At 39.9% G+C, this 19987-nt stretch overlaps 1 protein-coding gene across 1 annotated transcript; it reads left to right on the top strand.

The window, feature by feature from the left end:
• Positions 1–282: 282 nt before the first annotated feature.
• On the top strand, positions 283–19494 carry trpa1b (transient receptor potential cation channel, subfamily A, member 1b). The gene is made up of 28 exons (XM_085763498.1): positions 283–396; positions 2726–2877; positions 3292–3454; positions 3655–3830; positions 4508–4615; positions 4772–4880; positions 5371–5516; positions 6298–6434; positions 7837–7885; positions 9099–9198; positions 9306–9406; positions 9966–10141; positions 13119–13283; positions 13400–13514; positions 13657–13823; positions 14215–14305; positions 14404–14463; positions 14581–14679; positions 15887–15957; positions 16060–16216; positions 16353–16442; positions 16732–16901; positions 16989–17118; positions 17548–17730; positions 17892–17960; positions 18175–18276; positions 18360–18478; positions 18876–19494. Exons 2-28 carry the CDS (start codon positions 2782–2784, stop codon positions 19090–19092), a joined length of 3366 nt encoding a protein of 1121 aa, XP_085619624.1. The 5' UTR covers positions 283–396; positions 2726–2781; the 3' UTR covers positions 19093–19494.
• Positions 19495–19987: the final 493 nt, after the last annotated feature.

Raw genomic sequence — 19987 nt, forward strand, 5'->3', positions numbered from 1 at the left:
TCCACAGTGAAAAGAATGTGTTGCAGTTTGCAGATAAGCACAACATTGAGGGGAAAAAACACTTTTACACGATTATTGTGTAAAACATTAAAAAAACATTTCTCCTCAATCATAAAATCTAATTAACTTCTTGTCAGAGAGACGGCAGTCTGCAGAACGTTTTCTGATAGTCAAATTTCCTATCATGTTTCATGACGGGTTAATGTTATCCTATGTAAAAAAACAAAAAAAAAACACCATGAGAGTGAATTGGTCACAGGGGGCAGCTCCACCGTCTTGCCTGCATTAGGAGACAGACAGGGAAATAGCTCACTGCCCACATTATTTAAAGCCCTATTGCTGTGGTGAGAGGAACATCCTGTTCGCTGAGCTCAACAACAGCATCACACAAATACAGTAAGTACGAATCTTAAACTTTATATCTATACAGTTTCTTTGGTGAAGCTAAATGACCTTGGCTTCATTGTGGAGGATAGGTTTCATTTAAAAGTTTTACCTGGTGTTTTCCTTGCTCTGTCAGTATAACTAAATACATCTGATGTAGAGTGTGAGTTACATTTGAACAGGTGTGCTCACTGGGCACAGCAACAAACTTCCTCATTAAATATGTACTTTATTCATTTGAGTGTATCATTTATTCATTAAGCTATTCCGCATGTTTTAGAATTATTTTGTCTTATGTTCGTTTATGTTCCATGATTATAAGTATAACCATAATTTAATATCAGCTGTGCTACTCTGATTTTGATTGCAGTTATTTTGCCTCAAAACTCTTTTCTCAATTAAGGCTCCATCTATTATTAAACTCTGACTAGCCAAGTTCATTAAGTTTTTACACTACATTATACAAACAGACAACTATCCCATGTTAATTATAATAACACTTGAGCTGCTGTTTAATATGAAGCGAGCTATAAAAGCAAAGATGTCACTGTTACATTTAATCTAATTTTCAACTTGTTTTTTTTTTCCTTCAACTATTAGGGAAGTGTGTTTACCAGTGTCCATTAGTGCACTTCCTGCACATTTGGCTTCTGCAAACAGATCAGTGACAGGCTCAATTACAAAACCAATGACAATTATTTACCACTGATGCTTGGAAGTGATGTGGGGGATGCAGGCAGTGAGTCATTATGATCAGTCACCAAATTAGGAGTTAATTTGCCCAAACTGACCACTTTGCACTGTAATATGAAGTTCTATCTGTATCACAAAAGGTCTTCAAATAAGCATAAATGACTGTACTGTGGTAGTTTTTGAACAAAATTAGGCTAAAGCAAAAACATTTATATCTATATACCTGCCTATATTCTTACTGTATCAATTTAAGCAACCCACCATATATAAAACCAAATAGCTTTATATATTAGCATTTTATAAATTGGTCACATTTTTAACCCCAAAAATGATTTTGCAGGTCATTATTTGAAAAACCAAAAGTGATTTCTACATTCAATTCTACATTTATTAAAGTTATTTTAGCATTGTCCCATAATATAACCCCCCAAAAAGAAATATATGTCCTTTCAATCACTTTTTTTTCTTCGTTTTTTGTGCAGTAAGCCTACAAACACTATTATATATCATCTGCTGTATTGAGTCTCCCATTGAGTCTTCATTTATTCTACAGTGTGGTCATCTCTTAAGTGCAAAGCTAATCAAAGTATAATGCATTTAAATATTGATGGATCATAATGGAAATGTTCTCTCATAGTGGAGATATTTTATCTCATTACGAACAAGGGTGAAATATATTCTGTTGCATTACTGAGTCTCCTACTGCAGAAATTCTGTAGCAATAGTCTTCATACCTACCACATAGCTGGCACGACGTAATAAGTAATAAAGTCACCTGGAGACCTCGTAAGAGCTACACTTTCAATACACTGTGGTTCCTCATTTATTGTTTAGAACAATCCGTTACCAATCTGTAAAGCAGCCTGAATGAAAGTGAATTAAACCAACTGATTCTTAGAAGTAAAGATTTTCATCTGGAGTGAGTCATTCTGTTTACATTAAAGGAGCCACTAAAGGCCTGTTTGAAGCCTCCATCCAGATGAACCGACCCATGGAATTATTGCTTAAATGTTTGAATGCACACTTGTGAAGAAATGCGCAATTCATTTACATAATTTTCTTGAAAAACAACTCAAGGTAAAACTTTTTCCCACCACTTTCACCCGAGAAACAACTTCAATCAGTCACGGTACACACCAAACGAGTGCTGCAGCATAAGGTTGGGAGTGGTTTACGATGAAAATTCTCCATGGTAAATTGCCCGCCAAAAATGTAATTTGCCATTTGGCCCTTTGATGTGACTGAGGGGCCTTACACAATACAGTTACAAGGTCCTTCTCAATCTTGCTCACCCAGGATCACGCAAGGAGACCTGGGACTGATTCAAACAAGCAGCCCCCGCCTCCTGCTGTGAAGAACATAATTGCTTTCTTAAAAAGAAGGGCTTCAACCTCCAAACACTCAGCGGATCTGAATGCCCTTCTGGGTAAAGACAAAGTCATCCGTGCCCATATCCCCTCATGGCAAGAGGATCTGGCTTAGGGCGTTATCTGTCCTCTCCGTCACATAACACATGATGTTTTTTCTGCCTTGTTTAATAGTCTTTATGTGCTCAGCTGTACGACTTGATCTAAACCGAGGTGGATTTGTTTTCCATTCCTGCATTTTACCGTCGCCTTCATAGAGTTTTGTATGTGGTTATGTCTAGACACGTGCCGCTGCCTCTTCATGAGGACTCACTCATCTCTGAGAGTGCGTTAAGTGATGAACTTCGGCAGGGAGGTGGCCCGACAGACCAGCTGCTATACGTATGTGATAGAAGATGAGGATCCAGCCCTGGCAAGCCTAAATGTATTTGAGGTGAAGTTGATAACACATATACAAACAAACAGTCAAAGTCCTCTTCAAATATGTACAATATAATGAGTGTTTATGTAACACCCCATCCCTCTAATCCTGACCCTGAGTAACCTTAAAGAAGTCACTGTGAAGAACAGAACAGAATAGAGATCTGATGGCAGCTCTGTGTTGTATAATAATATTGTGACGTGAGCCGCAGTGCTTAATTCAAACGGAAATTTAGATTATAATGATCAGTGACTTGAAAAAAAATCTGTCATATCATATTTCAACTATCACAACAGGAATAACACAAGGGTAATTCTTATTCTTAATGTCTTTTAGCATTTACAAGTATTATTCTCATAATCTGTGGTGAAATCAGACTGAGATAGGCCTCTTTTGTCCTCCATTATAATCTACATGGCCATCTAGTTGACCGAGAGGGGTGACCTGGCTCTCCTGGAGAACCTGGTGAGGAAGAGCCCAGAGGTCCTGAGTGAGAAAGATGAATGTGGAGCCAGCCCCCTTCATCATGCCGCCGCAGGGGGCCATGTCACCCTCATCCAATTCATCACCACTGTCATAGACTCACAGGGTAAGCATACCTCAGCCATCCATCACAAGATGCACTCCAGCACAGGTAAAATATGTGTCTTGTTAATCAACATAATTCTGTCTGTAAGTTACTATATGGAGCAGTGCGTTTGACTTATGTATTCTGTCAATGTGTCTGTGTCATGCATCTGTATGTATTTGCATGTGTGTGTATTTGCATGTGCTCTCGTGTCCTCTAAGAGCTGAACAGCTGTGATGAGCAGGGAAATGTGCCCCTCCACTGGGCAGTGGAGAAGAACAGAGCCGAGAGCTGCAGGGCTCTTATGGACCTGGGGGCCAACCCCAACATCCTCAACACGGCCCTCCTGTCCCCCCTGCACCTGGCTGTCAACCGCGGACACAACAACCTAGTGGAGGTGCCCGACTGAAAACAACAATCCAGATGAATTATGTGTTTCCTCTTTCTGCTGTTTTCTCACTGAATACACACTCTTTGAGGATGTGCTAGATTTATAAAGTACAAACTGCACATCTTACAAACTGGTCAGCATTATGATATAGGTAAACATTCATAGTGCACATTCATAATACAGCTAAATATGACACAAAAGTGCTTTTTTCTCGCTGAGAACAGCATTGAAAATGACCCACCCGACCCCACATTTCTACATTTAAGTATGTTTATATTTTACATTGTGGGATTTATTATACAAAAATACATTCAATAGTTTTTTTGTATTTTATGTTTACCATTAATGTCATATTTTTACTTTTTGGCAGGCGTGTACTGGAGGTTGTTTTTTTTCATTGTGAATAGGATCCAAAGAATGCCTTCATATCCTATTTTTTATACAAAATGAAGTTGTCACTTGCGCAGCCACTGCATCCTAAAGTCATCTGACAAGTGTTTGCATATCTGACAATACCTGACTCAACAGTCTACTTGGAAAGACCTTGTAATGTCATCCCCATAGCATTTGGCTGCCGTCCACAAACTGTTGAGTTGCAGTATGGTGGAAGATAAAGGATGCAGGTGTATAGGTAGCAGAGTTGAAGGCCTGTAAGGACGAGTTTTACTCTCTGCCTCCTGCAGCTGCTGGTGTCGTACAGCGCTACAGACTGTAATCTGGAGGGAGACCTTGGGAACAACCTGGTGATACTGGCCTGCTCTATCAATAACTGTGAGGCTCTCAGCATATTGGTATGTATAAACTTTTCAGACTCACGTATTTATGAGTATTTGCACAGAGCAGATTATGTAGCATTGCTTTAGACTGACAGCCAGATAATTGAAGCTTCATCTCCGACAAGGAATCATCTCTGTTTTCCTCCCTCTCTGTTCGTTCTCCGTCAAAAGATTAAGCATGGAGCAGCGCTGTGCAAGCAGAACAAGCTCGGCCATTTCGCCATCCATGCAGCTGCCTTCGCGGGCGCTAAGAAAGCCATGGAAGTGATCCTGAAGGCCGGTACGACGAAAGGAATGATCCATCATCAAAAATTGAAAGTGCTGACAATAATGAAAAAGTTTTCACAAGGCCAAACACCACATTAAGCTGATAGATAACAAGAGAGTTCACCTCAGCCCCCAGAGGCATTTTGTAGAAAAATGTTCGTGCTACTTTGTCCACAGGCCAGATGCCACAGACTGACAGCGTGTTTATCCACAGTGGGAGGTCTGCTTGGTAAATCTTGTGTCGCTGGAAAAAAGGTTTAGTCAGAGCACAAAATATTTATGACATTTCCGTGATTGCTCAGCAAGGAAACAAATGGCTTCTCGTGCTGTTTGGGAATTTACACAGAACCCACCGTGAACGGACACAATTACTCATCACTTCCTGTGACTGAAAAGAACACAAACCTAACTTTTAAAATTCGGGGAAAGCTTATACCAACACGCATTAACCAGGAAATCTTCACAATACTCTGTACAAGAAACAGTCCATTTATTCTCTGTAGGGGAGGAGTCCGGCCACTCAGCTGCAGCCCACATCAACTATTTAGACAAGTCCAAGAGCAGTCCCCTCCATCTGGCCGTTCGTGGCGGAAACATCGACACCATCTGCCTCTGCCTTGCTACTGGGGCCAAAGTTGACCAGCAACAGGTACCCACAGCACAAACTGAACAAAAAAAATGGTTTACACTAAATCTGCATTCTTCATAATCCTTCAAAGTGGCCATTTAGAAGGTCACAAATTAATTTAGTTGTCATACAGTAGCAGTGGCTGTTTTTCATACCCTTCTGCCTTTGCATCACATAGTCAAAAACACATTAACATCTTGCAGCTACAGATTACAAATGTTGCTATTTACCCTTTATAAGGCAATTCCATGCTTTGTTAGATTTGCATTGTTTTTTTAAATGTCAATCTCATTTGCATACACCTGTAAAGCATTTCCCTGGCACAGGGTAGCCTACAGTATCGATGTTGGTACTGTTAGAGCATGTCAGTCTTATCACGCCCATCTGGGAGTGATCCTCATGCTTAGCCCTGGGCTAGTGGCCAGAGCTACAGCAGGAATAGTGAGCGCAGTAATGGCATCGGTTGGCTAAATTGATACAAATTACCTCCATTTACACTGTGGAGCTGAGTGGAGCGATCACTAGTCTCCTCCTGCCAGTCCCAGTTATCTCATTAAAGGCTTGTGTTACAGCCCCCAGTGTTCAGCCAGCAAGTCTGGGAGATACTTTGCTAATGTTTCACTGGGGAAGTGTACACGTGAGAGAGCCCGTGTGCATACTAATTCCTGTGTGTTTATGTTCTGCTCAGTCTCACACAGTATGCCACAGCATCTTTGTATGGAGCAGACACAAACATGGTCGACGAGCTTGTGAATATTTATAATTCATTACTCATAATGCGTTTATGTTTGTCTCTGTCCAGAATGACAGGTCCACACCACTGCACTTGGCCTGCACCCAAGGAGCTACTGAGGTTGTCAAAATGATGCTCTCCTCCTTTGGCCAAGTTGAAGACATCATCAACCTAACTGATGGGGCATGCCAGACCCCTCTGCACAGGTGGGCTAAACATTTCCCTCTGCGATGATACGAGTTGGTGCTTCATACAAGCAGTCCATACTTAAAGAGGAACTATGCAAGTCTGGTTGTTATTCCCCTGTTTTGCTAACCCTCCTCCTGGCCATGTGCATTTGTTTTCAACGAGAAACCAATCCACGGAGCAATGGATAATGTTATCTATACATGTTACCATGTGTATATTTGTACAGTCTTATCTGTCATACACAAGAGATTATGGGCTAAGCGGTGGGTTTGTGTCACGGTGCCACAGAAACGAGAGCTATGGGGAACCGAGTCGGAGAAACTGATCTAGTCATCACAATTACTCCGAAGCTGTTTAATTAAGGTAAACATGTAGCACAGTTCTTGGTAAAATGTTTGCATAGTTCCTCTTTAACACCTGAACTTTGAGGAATTAAAGGAAAAATCTGGGATCTTTTTGTGAAGACTTTGATATCGGACTGTATCTATAAGGAAGTCCTTATGCTAAGCTAAGATAAGATAAACTGAGCAGCAGTGCAGTTGTACACATGAGAGTGGTATCAATCTTTTTGTGTCAATTATGTCTTGGCAAGATACCAGAATCTAGAACAATTACTTTTTTCTTTACAGCAAAAACAAATTCTTATCTTTTCTTCGGTGTCACTGCGTGTACTGCATCTAGTCATGTGCTGCTTATTGCTTAGTCATGTTGTGTAATTATCTGGCTCATACAACCATTCTATTGTCATGACAAACAAGAGGAACATCGATATGAAAACCTTGGGCATGGCCAGCGCCGGTATAATGAGCATTAATTGGGGACAATAAGAATGATAATAATAAGATCCGCTTCCGACATTGATTTTATCAAAAAGCTGTTTGTGTTGGAACTGGCTGCAGCAGAGTAAGACCTGATACAAGGACAGCGAGAGAGTGAGGGAGTAGACTGTGGTGTTGTATGAGCCTGTCTAATGCTGTTTGCCTCCTTTTTTAAATATTTGGAAACAAGAGCCAGATTTAAGTTTAAATTCTTATTCTGATACTGTAATGTGTTGTTATAAGTCTCAAAACACAACAGCAATGCTCCCTTCTCTCCTTAGACAAAGTGCCATCTGTGCGGTAATGGAAATCGTCTGTCCTCGACTTAAGTCTCTCTGTATACATACATAATATGACCAGAATACCAGTAACTATAGTCATCAAAGTGCGTCATTGAAGCAGACCATCACTATCCGGGAGATAAGCAAAGTAACCACAAAGGGAAATAAATCTGGTTGTTATATCACACTTCTACAAAGCAGAATTAGAATCGCATCGTCCCCGCTTGACATCTGACAGCATTAGTAGTGAGGGAGACCCTGACTCACCGTGAGTCACGTGTTGCGTGGCTGGTTTACAACAACTGTGTTTACTTTTCCAGGGCTACAATATTTGACCACACCGAGCTGGCAGAGTACCTAATTTCTTTGGTAAATAAGGCACACACACACACACACACACACACCCAAACACACATGAACACACCCTACAGCTGCCATGCACAGGGCAATACCAGCTTCAATATCGAAGGCTCTTTTTGCTCGGAGGAAAAGATCTTCATCATAAATCATCAAAAGTACATCATTTACATCCATAGTAAATAATATGACTGTGCAAATTAAAAAGGCTTTTATTTTGAATCTGTGCTGAGGACATTTTTTATTACACCTTGTTCATATAGTGATTTGTCCATTCTGCCACTTTACTATGTGTGTTCTCACCACCACTGAACAATATTTGCTATTTCAAGCACACCTCTCAGATCCATAAAGGTTAACAGTGGTATCCGCTGCTTGTAGACCATCTGTCACTCGATACAGACCTTTTAAACAGAACTCTGTTGCTAGGAAGAAATTGGAAGTTCATTTCATGTAAACTCACTGCAACAGTAAACTAATTCACACAAGTGTGCATGTCATGGAAACTCTGAAATGATCCATAGAGAGCGAGATCACTTGACAAAAACCAGCCAATAGCAGAAGATAAATCCAAGCTGTCTCTTTACTATTGAATCCAACAAGATTTTGGGCATGTGCCATTTCTCTCATATTTCAACAGAATATATGAAGACATAAATAATTGACCTTTATCTATTGTGCCAGTTAATGTTTTTGCTCTTACATGGCACATTCAGTTAACAAAGAGAGTGGACTTATATTAGGCTATTCATGTTATTCTATAGATTTGATCAGCTCCCGTTAGTTAGCTCACCTGGCTTGATTTAAAAAGGGAATTTTGTTTAAGAGTCTTAAATATACACTGACCACATAGTAATATCATGAGGCTATAGTGTCTGTGTATGTAAAATATAAGCCTCCATCTCTCATGTAAAATAATAAATAAAAGAACAACATTATTTTTCATGTATTGCAGGGAAGAGTCTCAAACAAATAAAGTATGAAGCAGATGAGTGGTATTAAACTGTTATGTTCTTCAACCCTCCTCCTGTTTGTATCTAAGGTCCATTTCGTTTCATTATCAGCACACTACATCTGACATTATGCAGTAGAGGATTTAATATAATCATTAATTTAAATTTATTTTAATTTTCTAATTTGTTTGCAATACTTAAGGCAATGTGTGTTGAAATTATTGTGGTAATTAATGATTTAATGTTAAGCCTTTAGGTAATTCCCTCCGCAGGGTGCAGACCTAAACAGCATTGATTGTAAAGGGAACTCTCCTTTGCTGCTGGGTACAAGCTGTGGAGCATGGGGAACTGTGTCTCTGCTACTGTCAAAAGGTGAGCGCCAGTATTGTATTTCACCACAAGCAGTGCTAAGGTAATTTGTAAGAATGCCTAAATAATGCCGACTGTGCACATTCATGCATATGTTTATATCATTTTAGGGGCAGATGTGAATGTAACAGACAGATGCGGTTGTAACTTCCTTCACCTGGCCATCCTGCAGCCCAAGGGTCTGAAAAACCTCCCTGAGGAAGTATTGCAGGTACTGTCAATCACTGTATTCTGTTCATAGTTTATCACATGCCATGTATTATGCTGCACAGGCAAAGACACCATGGAGAGATTGGAATCTAATTATGATACGTTTCCTTAATCAATTTGCCTTGACCCTGAGCTGCACATATTCAAGGCCAGTTTATGAGTTTCATTACCCCCTCACTAAGCCAGATGATAGTCATTTAAAACACTGTAAGCTTCACCTTAAGCTAGAATAATGCCAACGCCTTTAAAATGAGCCACAGAGGAGAGCTGATACATTTACATTTAATGGTTGTTTACAGATAGTGTGTAAATGGGTTTCTCTGTACAGTAAGTATCATTATGCTGCATTTTTATGTATATAATTTATATATAATTTATATGCATATCTGTGTGTGGGTGTGATGTTCATACAGTATTAGAAGCATGAGTTATATAACGCGTGACATTTATGGTGCATGACTCCTGCAACATACTCAAGTCTTTTGCATTTGTGCATTACTAAATAGTCATGTGAATTACACTGTATTAATACTATGTCTTTAAAATGTGTCAAACTTTAGAATAACAGTGTGAAGGCATTGCTGAGCTGTGAGGATAATGAGGGATGCACCCCGCTACACTACGCTTGCAGACTGGGCATCCACGACTCAGTAAAGAACATGCTGGGCCTCTCGGGACAAGTCGGCCTTGCATGCAAGTCCAAGGACAAGAAGTCTGCCTTGCACTTTGCTGCTCAGTGAGTTTGATTGGTCCCTAAGGGCATGTCGTTCCATTTCACTGATATAAACAATACTGATTCGACCTGATTTTCACTCAACATTGATTCAACTTTGCAAATTGCAGAAGAACTACATATAACACAAGCACAAGTCTAGACAAACATACGCACACTACATTTTCACACAAACAACAGAATGCAATAGGAAGTATCCAACATTCGTCAGCACACACACAAAAACAACTCAACACATTCTGCTCTGTCGGCTGTGGCTTGTTTCTTAGGTAACAGACAAAGGGCCGGTCAAATTCTGACAGAGAGAATCTTTTTCTTTCCAGATGATGGGTATTGCTTAATTCTTTTGGGAACTTTTTCCCGTTGTCAGAGTGTCAAACTTAATATTAAGTTCAAATCAGATCTTAGGGGAGAAGCTGCTGCTGTGGTCCTTTTTATGGAATCTTAACTTTCTAGTGCAATTAAGACAGGATCAGGTTCAGTGTGGATACTGAGAATATCAGAGAAAGTTTTAACAATTTTGTGTCCAGTATCTCTCAATCATGCAGGAGATGTGCCTCTGGTAAAGTGCACTCATCACACTATGAGGAGATGTCTGGAAATATCTAGTTGAAGCCTTGATATTAAATAGCGGAATCTGTTGATAACCCAAAACTGAAACCTAGAGCAAGCATTAATCTGTCCAAGGCACTGGACAGATTAATCGATCCCCACATTGGAGATCCACATCCCCAGCTCATTTCCCCATTCAATTTTGATTGCTGTCACAAAGACAAGTTATAATGAATTGTAAAAATAAATGTGACACCTTTCCGTCAGGATTCACATTTTGGAGAAAATAGGTGATTCACTTTGAGTAGGTAAGGTAAGAGGGTGTGCACATAGTGTCAGATTTGCAGATATTCAGGAAAAATAGGCTATTCTCTAAGGTAGTTTCTTGCAACTGGGCAATTGAGGAAAAAATTTAATTCAGGTAAAGGTCACCATCTGTGTCAATACCTGCTTCTCAACTGTAAGAATCCATTATTGAGATGGGGGAAAGGAGGGAAGGATGGAGAGTGAGTCCTAATTCACATCCACATTCTGACCAAGCCATTGCTACCCTAATGATGATCAAACCAAACAGACTTAGGCTACCTGAAGCCACTGGAGGCAGGATCATCCAAAGTCCACAGGCAGGCAGCATTGCTCCAAATCCTATAGCCTACTCCCATGTTTCAGTTGTCTTCAGAGCGTCATAACTCCGCGACAGTTTAAGCTTGAGACGCGCCATTTCCGCCTCTTAAACAAGACAATCGGCACTTTATAATTAGCGCAATTGATCCGCGAGAGTAGCTGTCATCGATCGATACGTTTACAATTATGTTAGCAAAAGGTTCGGAGTAGCCTAATCTTACTTTTTCTTCAGCATCTTCTTCTTTGTCATTTATGGCTGGCGGCACCAACGTCAAGGTGCATTACCGCCACCTACTGCGCTGGAGTGTGAGCCAGAGCAGAGATAGTCACCTTCCCACAATAATAATCCTACTGCTGAGAGCATTATTTTTTTCTTCTTTTTTTTGCACAGTGACATCACTTAAATTCACATTTTTATTGGCTGGATTTGGTTCTGCTATAGCCAATCACACAGTGTCTTATACAGAGGCTTTGTTTTTCAAACTTTTTTTTTTTTTTTACCAAGTATATCCTTTTAATGGTTATGAAATATGATGTTTCAAATTATGTCTTGTAACTGCATCTTGGCCTTAGTCCTTCAGTTATACGCTCACAATATTACATTATGCAAATATATGCAAATTGAGTTATAGGCAGGAGTGACATAAGTAGCTTAAGTAATGTTGATGGATGGCACTTGGTGAGTGAGAACTTTTGAAAATGACAACTTTATTAGGAAAACACAAAGGTATGAAAAAATGAAAATGTCGTATGGGCATAAGAGGGTTATAAATATTCAGTTTGCACGAACTTCAATATTCACTCACAACGATAAATCCCATCCATCCCACTGTAGTACAGTTTACTCTCAGGGGCCACTACGGCATTTCATTATTTGATTTTGAAAATAGCTTAGTTATTAGGAAAATCCCAGTTTGACATGCAGTTTATGGTAATATTTTGACATTGTTCTAGTTTCAAGTGTTGTGTATTGATCAGTGATATCACAAGAGTATAAGACATGAATCAAAAATGGCTAACAATGGCTCTAAAAAGGACTTTGACTTACGATCTTCCTAAAGCCAAGTCTTATCCATGTAATTGAGCAATAGCAATCCGATGAAAAATGAACAATCTAACTGCATTTACAACTGTTACCTCACTGATCTGCTGTTTTAATCCTGTGAGAAATGTCTGGGCTCAAAAGCTCTCGCTCTGTTTTTGAAGATTAATTGCCGTGGCACACCTATTATACAGTGACCTAAAGCAATTGTCACAAGAATAGAATTCAATTAGCGAGGCACATGTGAAGAAATGTTACTAATAGGGCGAAACGAGCGGACATTCAACATTATTGTTATTGATTTTTTCTATCATGTACACCCATTTCATTAGAGCTAGGGGGCGAATGAAGGCCACGCTATGATATCATACTTTAACTCATATAGACACCTCATTCTCTTTCTCCACCTGTCCCACCGCACTGACACAAAGTGCCGCTGACCCTCTTAAGAGGCTGGGAGATGAAGAGAGATCACAGTGAGAGCTAATATGTCACATCTGTTTATGTCCTCTCGCAGGTTGCAGCACACTTAGTCACTAACACTCCTCAAAACGTTTTACCTTACAGGTTCAAGACCTGTAACAGCAATATTAAGTGTCTTTAAGCAAAGTGCCAACTCTCCAAGAGGAACTGTACTCTTGCCCCCCATCCTCTGCCTTTTGCTGTTTTGTTGGCTTTGAACAAGAAGCATTTCCATTTCAGAGGACTGAAACTGAGGAAATGTTTCTCAGCAACCTAATGCCTCACTATCTTTTTTCCAAGGTATGGACGCATCAATACATGTAAACGGTTACTAGAGACCATCACAGACTCTCGTTTGCTGAATGAAGGCGATGAGCGAGGTCTGACGCCGCTTCATTTGGCTTCACGAGGGGGGCACACCAAGGTGGTCCAACTGCTGCTGCACAAGGGAGCTCTCTTTCACAGGTACATCCAAAATGAATGTTTATAGAAAAAACACGTGCATGTACACAAAAAACAACAGTCAAATCTGTATACAATTCTCATACAGTATGTGACTGATTCCCGTTTGATGTTTACAGTGATTATAAAGGCTGGACCAGTCTGCACCATGCTGCAGCTGAAGGATACACACAAACTATGGATATTCTTCTGTCAGCCAATACCAAGTTACTGGACAAAATAGATGAGGATGGGGTATGATTTACCATCATTTCTACTTAACCAAACCCATAATTCATTTATGATTAATGTTTATTAAGGTACCATTGATTATAAAGACATTGCTATTCTATAATAAATACAGAGTCCTGTGTCCTATTGTGTATTGATTTACCAGAACACAGCACTCCACATGGCAGCAAAGGAGGGCCATGTGACTGCAGTCAAACTCATGCTGAGTCGGGGAGCAGAGCTCGTCTTAAACAAGAACGACACATCATTCCTTCATGAAGCTCTGCAGAATGGGAGAAAAGATGTGGTCAATGCTGTGATTGACAGCGGCAGGTACATTTTCAACACAACTGTTGGCTCTGTAGAGGAAAAATACAGAAACAGTGTTCAGTGTACAAAGTTTTTATATGTTTTTATGCACCACTTTTGTAAACAGTGTGTTTATCCAGCATTTCAGTGCTGCCGTGTGAACATTTCATTAGAAACCTGGTTTAAGCTAAATGCATTATTTCAAATATCCTACGTTTTCAATTTTTTTGTTTTTTTGTTTTTAAATATTATTCAGTAGATTTCCATTAATATCCAAATTCATTAAATTTAAACATAGATGGCTTTCACCATGTGTCCTTATCATCAAATTCAAGGAGAAGTAGTGTGGACTGCTGGCAGAATTATTTGTCAATTAAGTCATGAGAGTATAAAGTCACCAGATTTCCTCTTCCAGATGTGGTGAAGCTTTGCGACTGTTCATACCTGGTGGAGGCCAGCGATGTCCTATGCTAGACATGATTCAGTTCCTGCCTGAGACCTACAAGGTTTGACACTGGCAAATAATTAAAAACAAAAACAAATCATACATCTGAGCGCATAGCAGTCAACACATCTGTATCTTTCTCTTCATTGTCTTCAACAGCACCTGTTGGACCGCTGCGTCAGGGAATCAGATCATGACCACAACAGCCCTGAATACCACGTAACTCAGCTGCAGCTCGCACAGTGAAACATCACAGCACTCTACTGTATTATAATGCACAAATCTAGAGTACAAATCTATTGTATAATGTACTTTTTCTGTCTTCCTGTGCTGTAGATTGAGTATAGTTTCACATGGCTCCAAGTTTCTGCTACAATGAAGAAAAATTTGGACAGTATGCCGTCTATAAGATATCAACCACTACCTGCACTCAATGTAAGAAACTTCATCTCTCAAGTATATATTTAAATAATCTCCCATAATTGCTAAGCAGTAAAGTTTTATTTTAGTCATGCCTTGCACCCAATGAAGCAACTTAACGACTTACCCTCTTGTAATCACAAGTTCATATTTTACAAGTATTGGCTGATCCAATCAAATATAAAGGACAGTGGAAACACCTTTATCCATCTATTTTTTTTCCTGTGACATTGATAATTACATTGCTAAGGTTTATGGCATCTTTGATATATTGCACTTTGCCTTCACTGGTGGGTGATGTGCAATGGCATGGATCCCCCAAGTCCAGTCCCAGTGGGATACCTTCTAATAGCCGATCACAAAAATTGTTGCTTTGTCAAATCCAAACTCTTACCTCAGATTTTCATTACCCTGGATGTCTTCAATCATAACAATTAATTGATGAAACTTAGCAGGTTAGCAATTTTTGCTATGAAAAGTGGAGCGGTTTCTGTTGGCAGTCAAATTCGCTGCACTGTTTGATGGTAAATAGATGACCAGGATGTTTTGAGTCACCTTGTCGGCCTTTCTAACTGGTTGCCTTGAAGGCCAAGACAGACAGGACCAGGTGGGAATAAGCTGTGAAGTCAGGTTTCTGCTTGCCGTTATGTGTGTTGATGTTACAGACAAGCTGCTAAATGCTGTATGAGTTTCTCCCATTGCGGCTGGTTGCCTGGTTCAACACCTCTCAGCATGCATCGCTGTTGACTGTCAGCAGCAGATGCATCAGGGGGGACAGTTCATAGGAAGAGCAGGCATGGCCACAATGTCACTTCATCATTTACTGAGCACTGTGTGTGACAGGCAGTTGTTGTTGGCCTTTCTGCCAGTTGGAAAGTGGGTAGCGCAATACTATATTTTCCCAGTTTCACTATTAGCTGAAAACTGGAATTAATCTGCATGAAAATTTCAATTTTTTAATCTTGACAAATCCTACGGCAGCATTTTAACAGTGGACTTTATTATTTGATATATTTGATAGAAACAATCTCCTCTTCCACCAAATATTAGAAATACTTCATTGCACGTTTCTGCCTGCAGAGGTAATCCCATATTATTCCTGTGGAGATCAGTAATATGCACATACTTAAATCTTATGAGCTTTAGCTGTCAGCCTGTACTTTCCTGCTTGTAGAAAATGTGCCAGTAACACTGGGCTATTTTCCTCTTACTCCTTCTGCAGGCAATGGTGCGGTACAACCGCATCGAGCTCCTAAACCACCCTGTCTGCAAAAAGTACCTGGAAATGAAGTGGTGTGTATTCACTGTGGTCTAAGCTCCATGATTTATAGCTGATGATACGTTTTTCACTTTGAATATCAGTGTTTTAATATCAGCTTTTGTTTTATTCTGCAGGGTTGCATATGGGAGCATGGCTCATGTGCTCAACATGTTTTTTTACCTGTTAGGCCTGCTGCCTCTGACTCACCTTATGATAGCTCTGAGGCCCACAATGAACACCACTGAATCAGGCGAGCACATAATCACAATGGTGCCCGTATCTTTCATTGAGGTAGGAATGACACTGGTGATTGGAATGATAGGTGAAGCCCTGTGTTACACAGTGGAAGTTACATCAGAGAAAATTGATTCATATGCTTACAGAGTCTCTCTCAACCTCTCGCAATATTAACTTTGTCATTTCACAGCAAAGTGTGTTCCTGTCCTTCTGCATGGTGATGGTCTTGGTCATGAACTTGTATTGCATAGCAAAGGAATTGGTGCAGATATCACAACAGGTACTGTTACGCAAGTGTCATTGCCTCACATAAGAAATGTGCTCATAAATCTGGTCAGCACCAGGTCTGTGTGGACAACACTCATGATCAGGCGTGATGGATAGGCGCCCTCTGATTTAGATTTGTAGGATAACTGGATGTCCGCTCCACACACTATATTTAGTCATTGTGATTATAGCTCTTAGGAAAACTGGCACATCATGTAATATGCTAAATAATATACATGCACAATACAATACAATATACAAATTATTTTTGCTGATTTTTTCCTCCCTTGTCTTTAAAAAAGCGCTGGGGTTACTTAAAGGATTACTCCAACCAGTCTGACTGGTTTGCAGCCATCTTCTCTCTTCTGTTCATCATCCCTCTCATGCTCAATGTAGAGGGTTCCTTACATTGGCAGGCAGGGGCATTGGCAGTTTTTAGCTCCTGGATTGGATTTCTCCTTTATCTCCAGAGGTAATATTTACTCTGACGTCCATTTCAATCCAACAACTTTCTCATGCTGCAATAGGCAGTAATTGGTATAATCTCCAACTTCCTCAGGTTTGAGGGTGTTGGCATCTATGTTGTGATGTTTGGAGAGATCCTGAGGACGTTGGTCCGTATTGTAATGCTGTTCTTTTACCTGATGTTGGCGTTCAGCTTGGCATTCCATGCTCTGATGCTTAACCAGGTAGGAGGAGAAATAAATAACAATCTAAGACCAAAGTTCTTCAAGCCTATGTTTCCAGTCTGCTTTTCGTCTTATTTTAGTATTTATAATCAGTTGTCTCATTTTGAATTGTTTCGTCATCTTTGCATACATTTTTTTGAGTAAAGAACTTAACAATCTCATAATCATCAGTAGTTTAGCTATAGATTGATAAAAAGCCAATAATCCTCTGCATGAATTAGCTCAGCACATTTAACAGTAAGCCATTCATTCTTGAATTGTCATTGGCCAAACTGGGCAAAAGGGAATAGGTTATTCAACAGGAATAGTTTCTCATTGTGTGAAGTGATGCTTTTTCACTCTCTAGCCAAATGTTGGACAAGGAGATACCTCCAGCCTGTAAGCACAAAGCTACGGGCAGCATATTTGACTTTCTGTCTCCCCTCTTAGAAAGAATTTGAGAGCATGCCTCTCTCAGTGATGCAGACCTTTATCATGATGGTTGGGGAACTGAACTACCAGAATAACTTCTTGGACGCCTACCTGAGCAACAGCCTTCCTTTTGGTCTCCTGTCTTACTTCATTCTTGTGCAATTTGTACTGCTCATGCCAATTCTGCTGGTGAACCTGATGGTAAGCATGTACTAAGAGCCCCTGAATGTCACACTACTTCATGTTGCCTGTTAGCTCTTTGATACTTTTCCCATTTCCTAATAGACATCTATTTTCATGTAAATACCCCCCCTTTTTTTTATCTATTAGACTTATCTTGCTTGTCTTTTGGTGTATTACAGATTGGTTTAGCAGTTGGAGACATTGCTGAAGTACAAAGAAATGCTGCCCTAAAAAGAATAGCCATGCAGGTATTTATGGACCCAGCTTGTGTGTGCTTATACAACTTTTTTTTTTTTTTTTTTTTACTTATAACCGTTTAGATTTTAATAAAAAAAAATCAGCCTCTGTGATCAAGCATTATTATTATGAGAAGTGAGACATTTTATATGGCTTGACAAACATTTCTGAACATGTCTGCCTAAAATGTCACATGTGACTGAAAATGCCTCTTCCTGACCCCAGATTGACCTCCACACCGCACTGGAAGATAAACTGCCTTATTGGTTTATGAAACGCGTTGACAAACCCTCCATAATCATCTATCCCAACCGGAAATGCTCCAGGGTATGCCGCTCCATACTTATTTTTTTTGTAATTTATGACAGTGAAATATTAGTCTGTTATTAATTCTCACCATTTTTTTACAGCAATATTGGAAAAGATTAATCTCAGGTGAGGTTGAAACAAATGAAGTCTGGAGTCGTCTGCAGGCCAAATCACAGCGCTGCACCGTGATCGAGACCGAGCTTGCGAAGCAGAAGAACAGGTAAAGCACACAGTGAGAGCACAGAAAGACTCTGCTCAATAATGCAGGGCAATACGCAAAGTTACCTTTGACATGGCAGATAATAAATACAATGGACTGCAATCAGTGGAATGGGTGTGATGCTGAAAATGGTTTACAATCTCATGAATGCTGCTCACCAAACAGTGTGTAAAGTCAAAGTAGTAAAGCATAAAAGACGATGTAATAGCTGTTAGTTTTTAATGCATGAGCAGCCCCTAGTGGATAGAAAGAAATAAAGACTGTGACCAGGTCAGAGACAGTTGTGACTCACTGTGTCCCTTTCTTAAAATAAGCTCTTTGTCCTGAAATAGCTTGATTATAAATGTACTTGAATTGTCTGTCACTGAACTGCATGATTACATGTTTTCCTCTCCAGGATAAAAGAAATGTCATGCCTGCTGGAGAAGCAGCACGGCCTCGTGAAGCTCATCATCCAGAAGATGGAGATCACCTCAGAGGCCGACGAGTACGACGGCCCCGTCAACCCCGTCAGGGCCAGCATGTGGCCAAGTGTGAGACAGGCTAACCCCAGAAGACGTGTCGTGTCTCAGTGGGTCCCTCTGATGAAAGCCATTGAGGCCAAAAGAAAATGAAGAGGATGAGATGAGATGAGAAACACATGTAAACATCGTAACAATTAGTTTAGAGAATGAATACTTAGCTCAATTGACAGATAGATTTAATCATGGCATTATTTAACCAGATAATGTAGCTCACGAAATACTTATGTATACGACTTTGTCTTTCTAATGTGTAAAGCTGTTTACATATCCAAGCAGTTTGTTTCCATTAAGTGCAATTATGTAGCTATTGAAGGGTTTTAAAGCATCTTAGTTGAAGGTTCAACACTATTTCATATGAGGCTAAAGTCTATAGTAATAGTGTTTGTTGTTGTTTTTTAGCATTGTGTGAAACATCTTATATCATTCAGTGGTGTGGCGCATATGTTGCCTCTGCTTTCCTTCCAGTGTATCATTAAACATATCTTTAAATGTAAAACAGTACAGGAATGTGTAAATTTTTTTTAAAATGTTCATGCCTAACACTGAGGTTGTGCAACATATTTATAAATTCTATCCAAGTTTTTTTTTTAAATAAACACCCAGACTGCCCTGGATCTCCAAATGCAAGACTGAATTAAAAAGGAAAAAAAAAATAGTGCCATGGGGTGTGCTGCCAGGGTGTGATCTTTGATCATGGGAATTAAACCCACAACCTTAACATCAGGAGTCACATTTTGTACAGACATGCCGTCATGTACAGTACAGCACATGATCATCTGTCTCTCTGAACGCCGACATGAAAGCGCTATCAACCTGTCGGTGTGCATTTGTGAGTGTGTGTCGGACTTTGAGAGTTATGAAAGTGATAAACACCATGAACATCCCAGATGTTCCCAAACATCTGATTTAAAACACCTGTGTGTCAGCCTGGCGGTTGCTTTTGTGATTTTATCTGCTTAGTCTTTACTGAAGACCTGAGGGTTTG

The sequence above is a fragment of the Trachurus japonicus genome, chromosome 20 (assembly GCF_045865225.1).
Source record: "Trachurus japonicus isolate A0001 chromosome 20, Traja_1.0".
Classification (NCBI taxonomy): domain Eukaryota; kingdom Metazoa; phylum Chordata; class Actinopteri; order Carangiformes; family Carangidae; genus Trachurus; species Trachurus japonicus.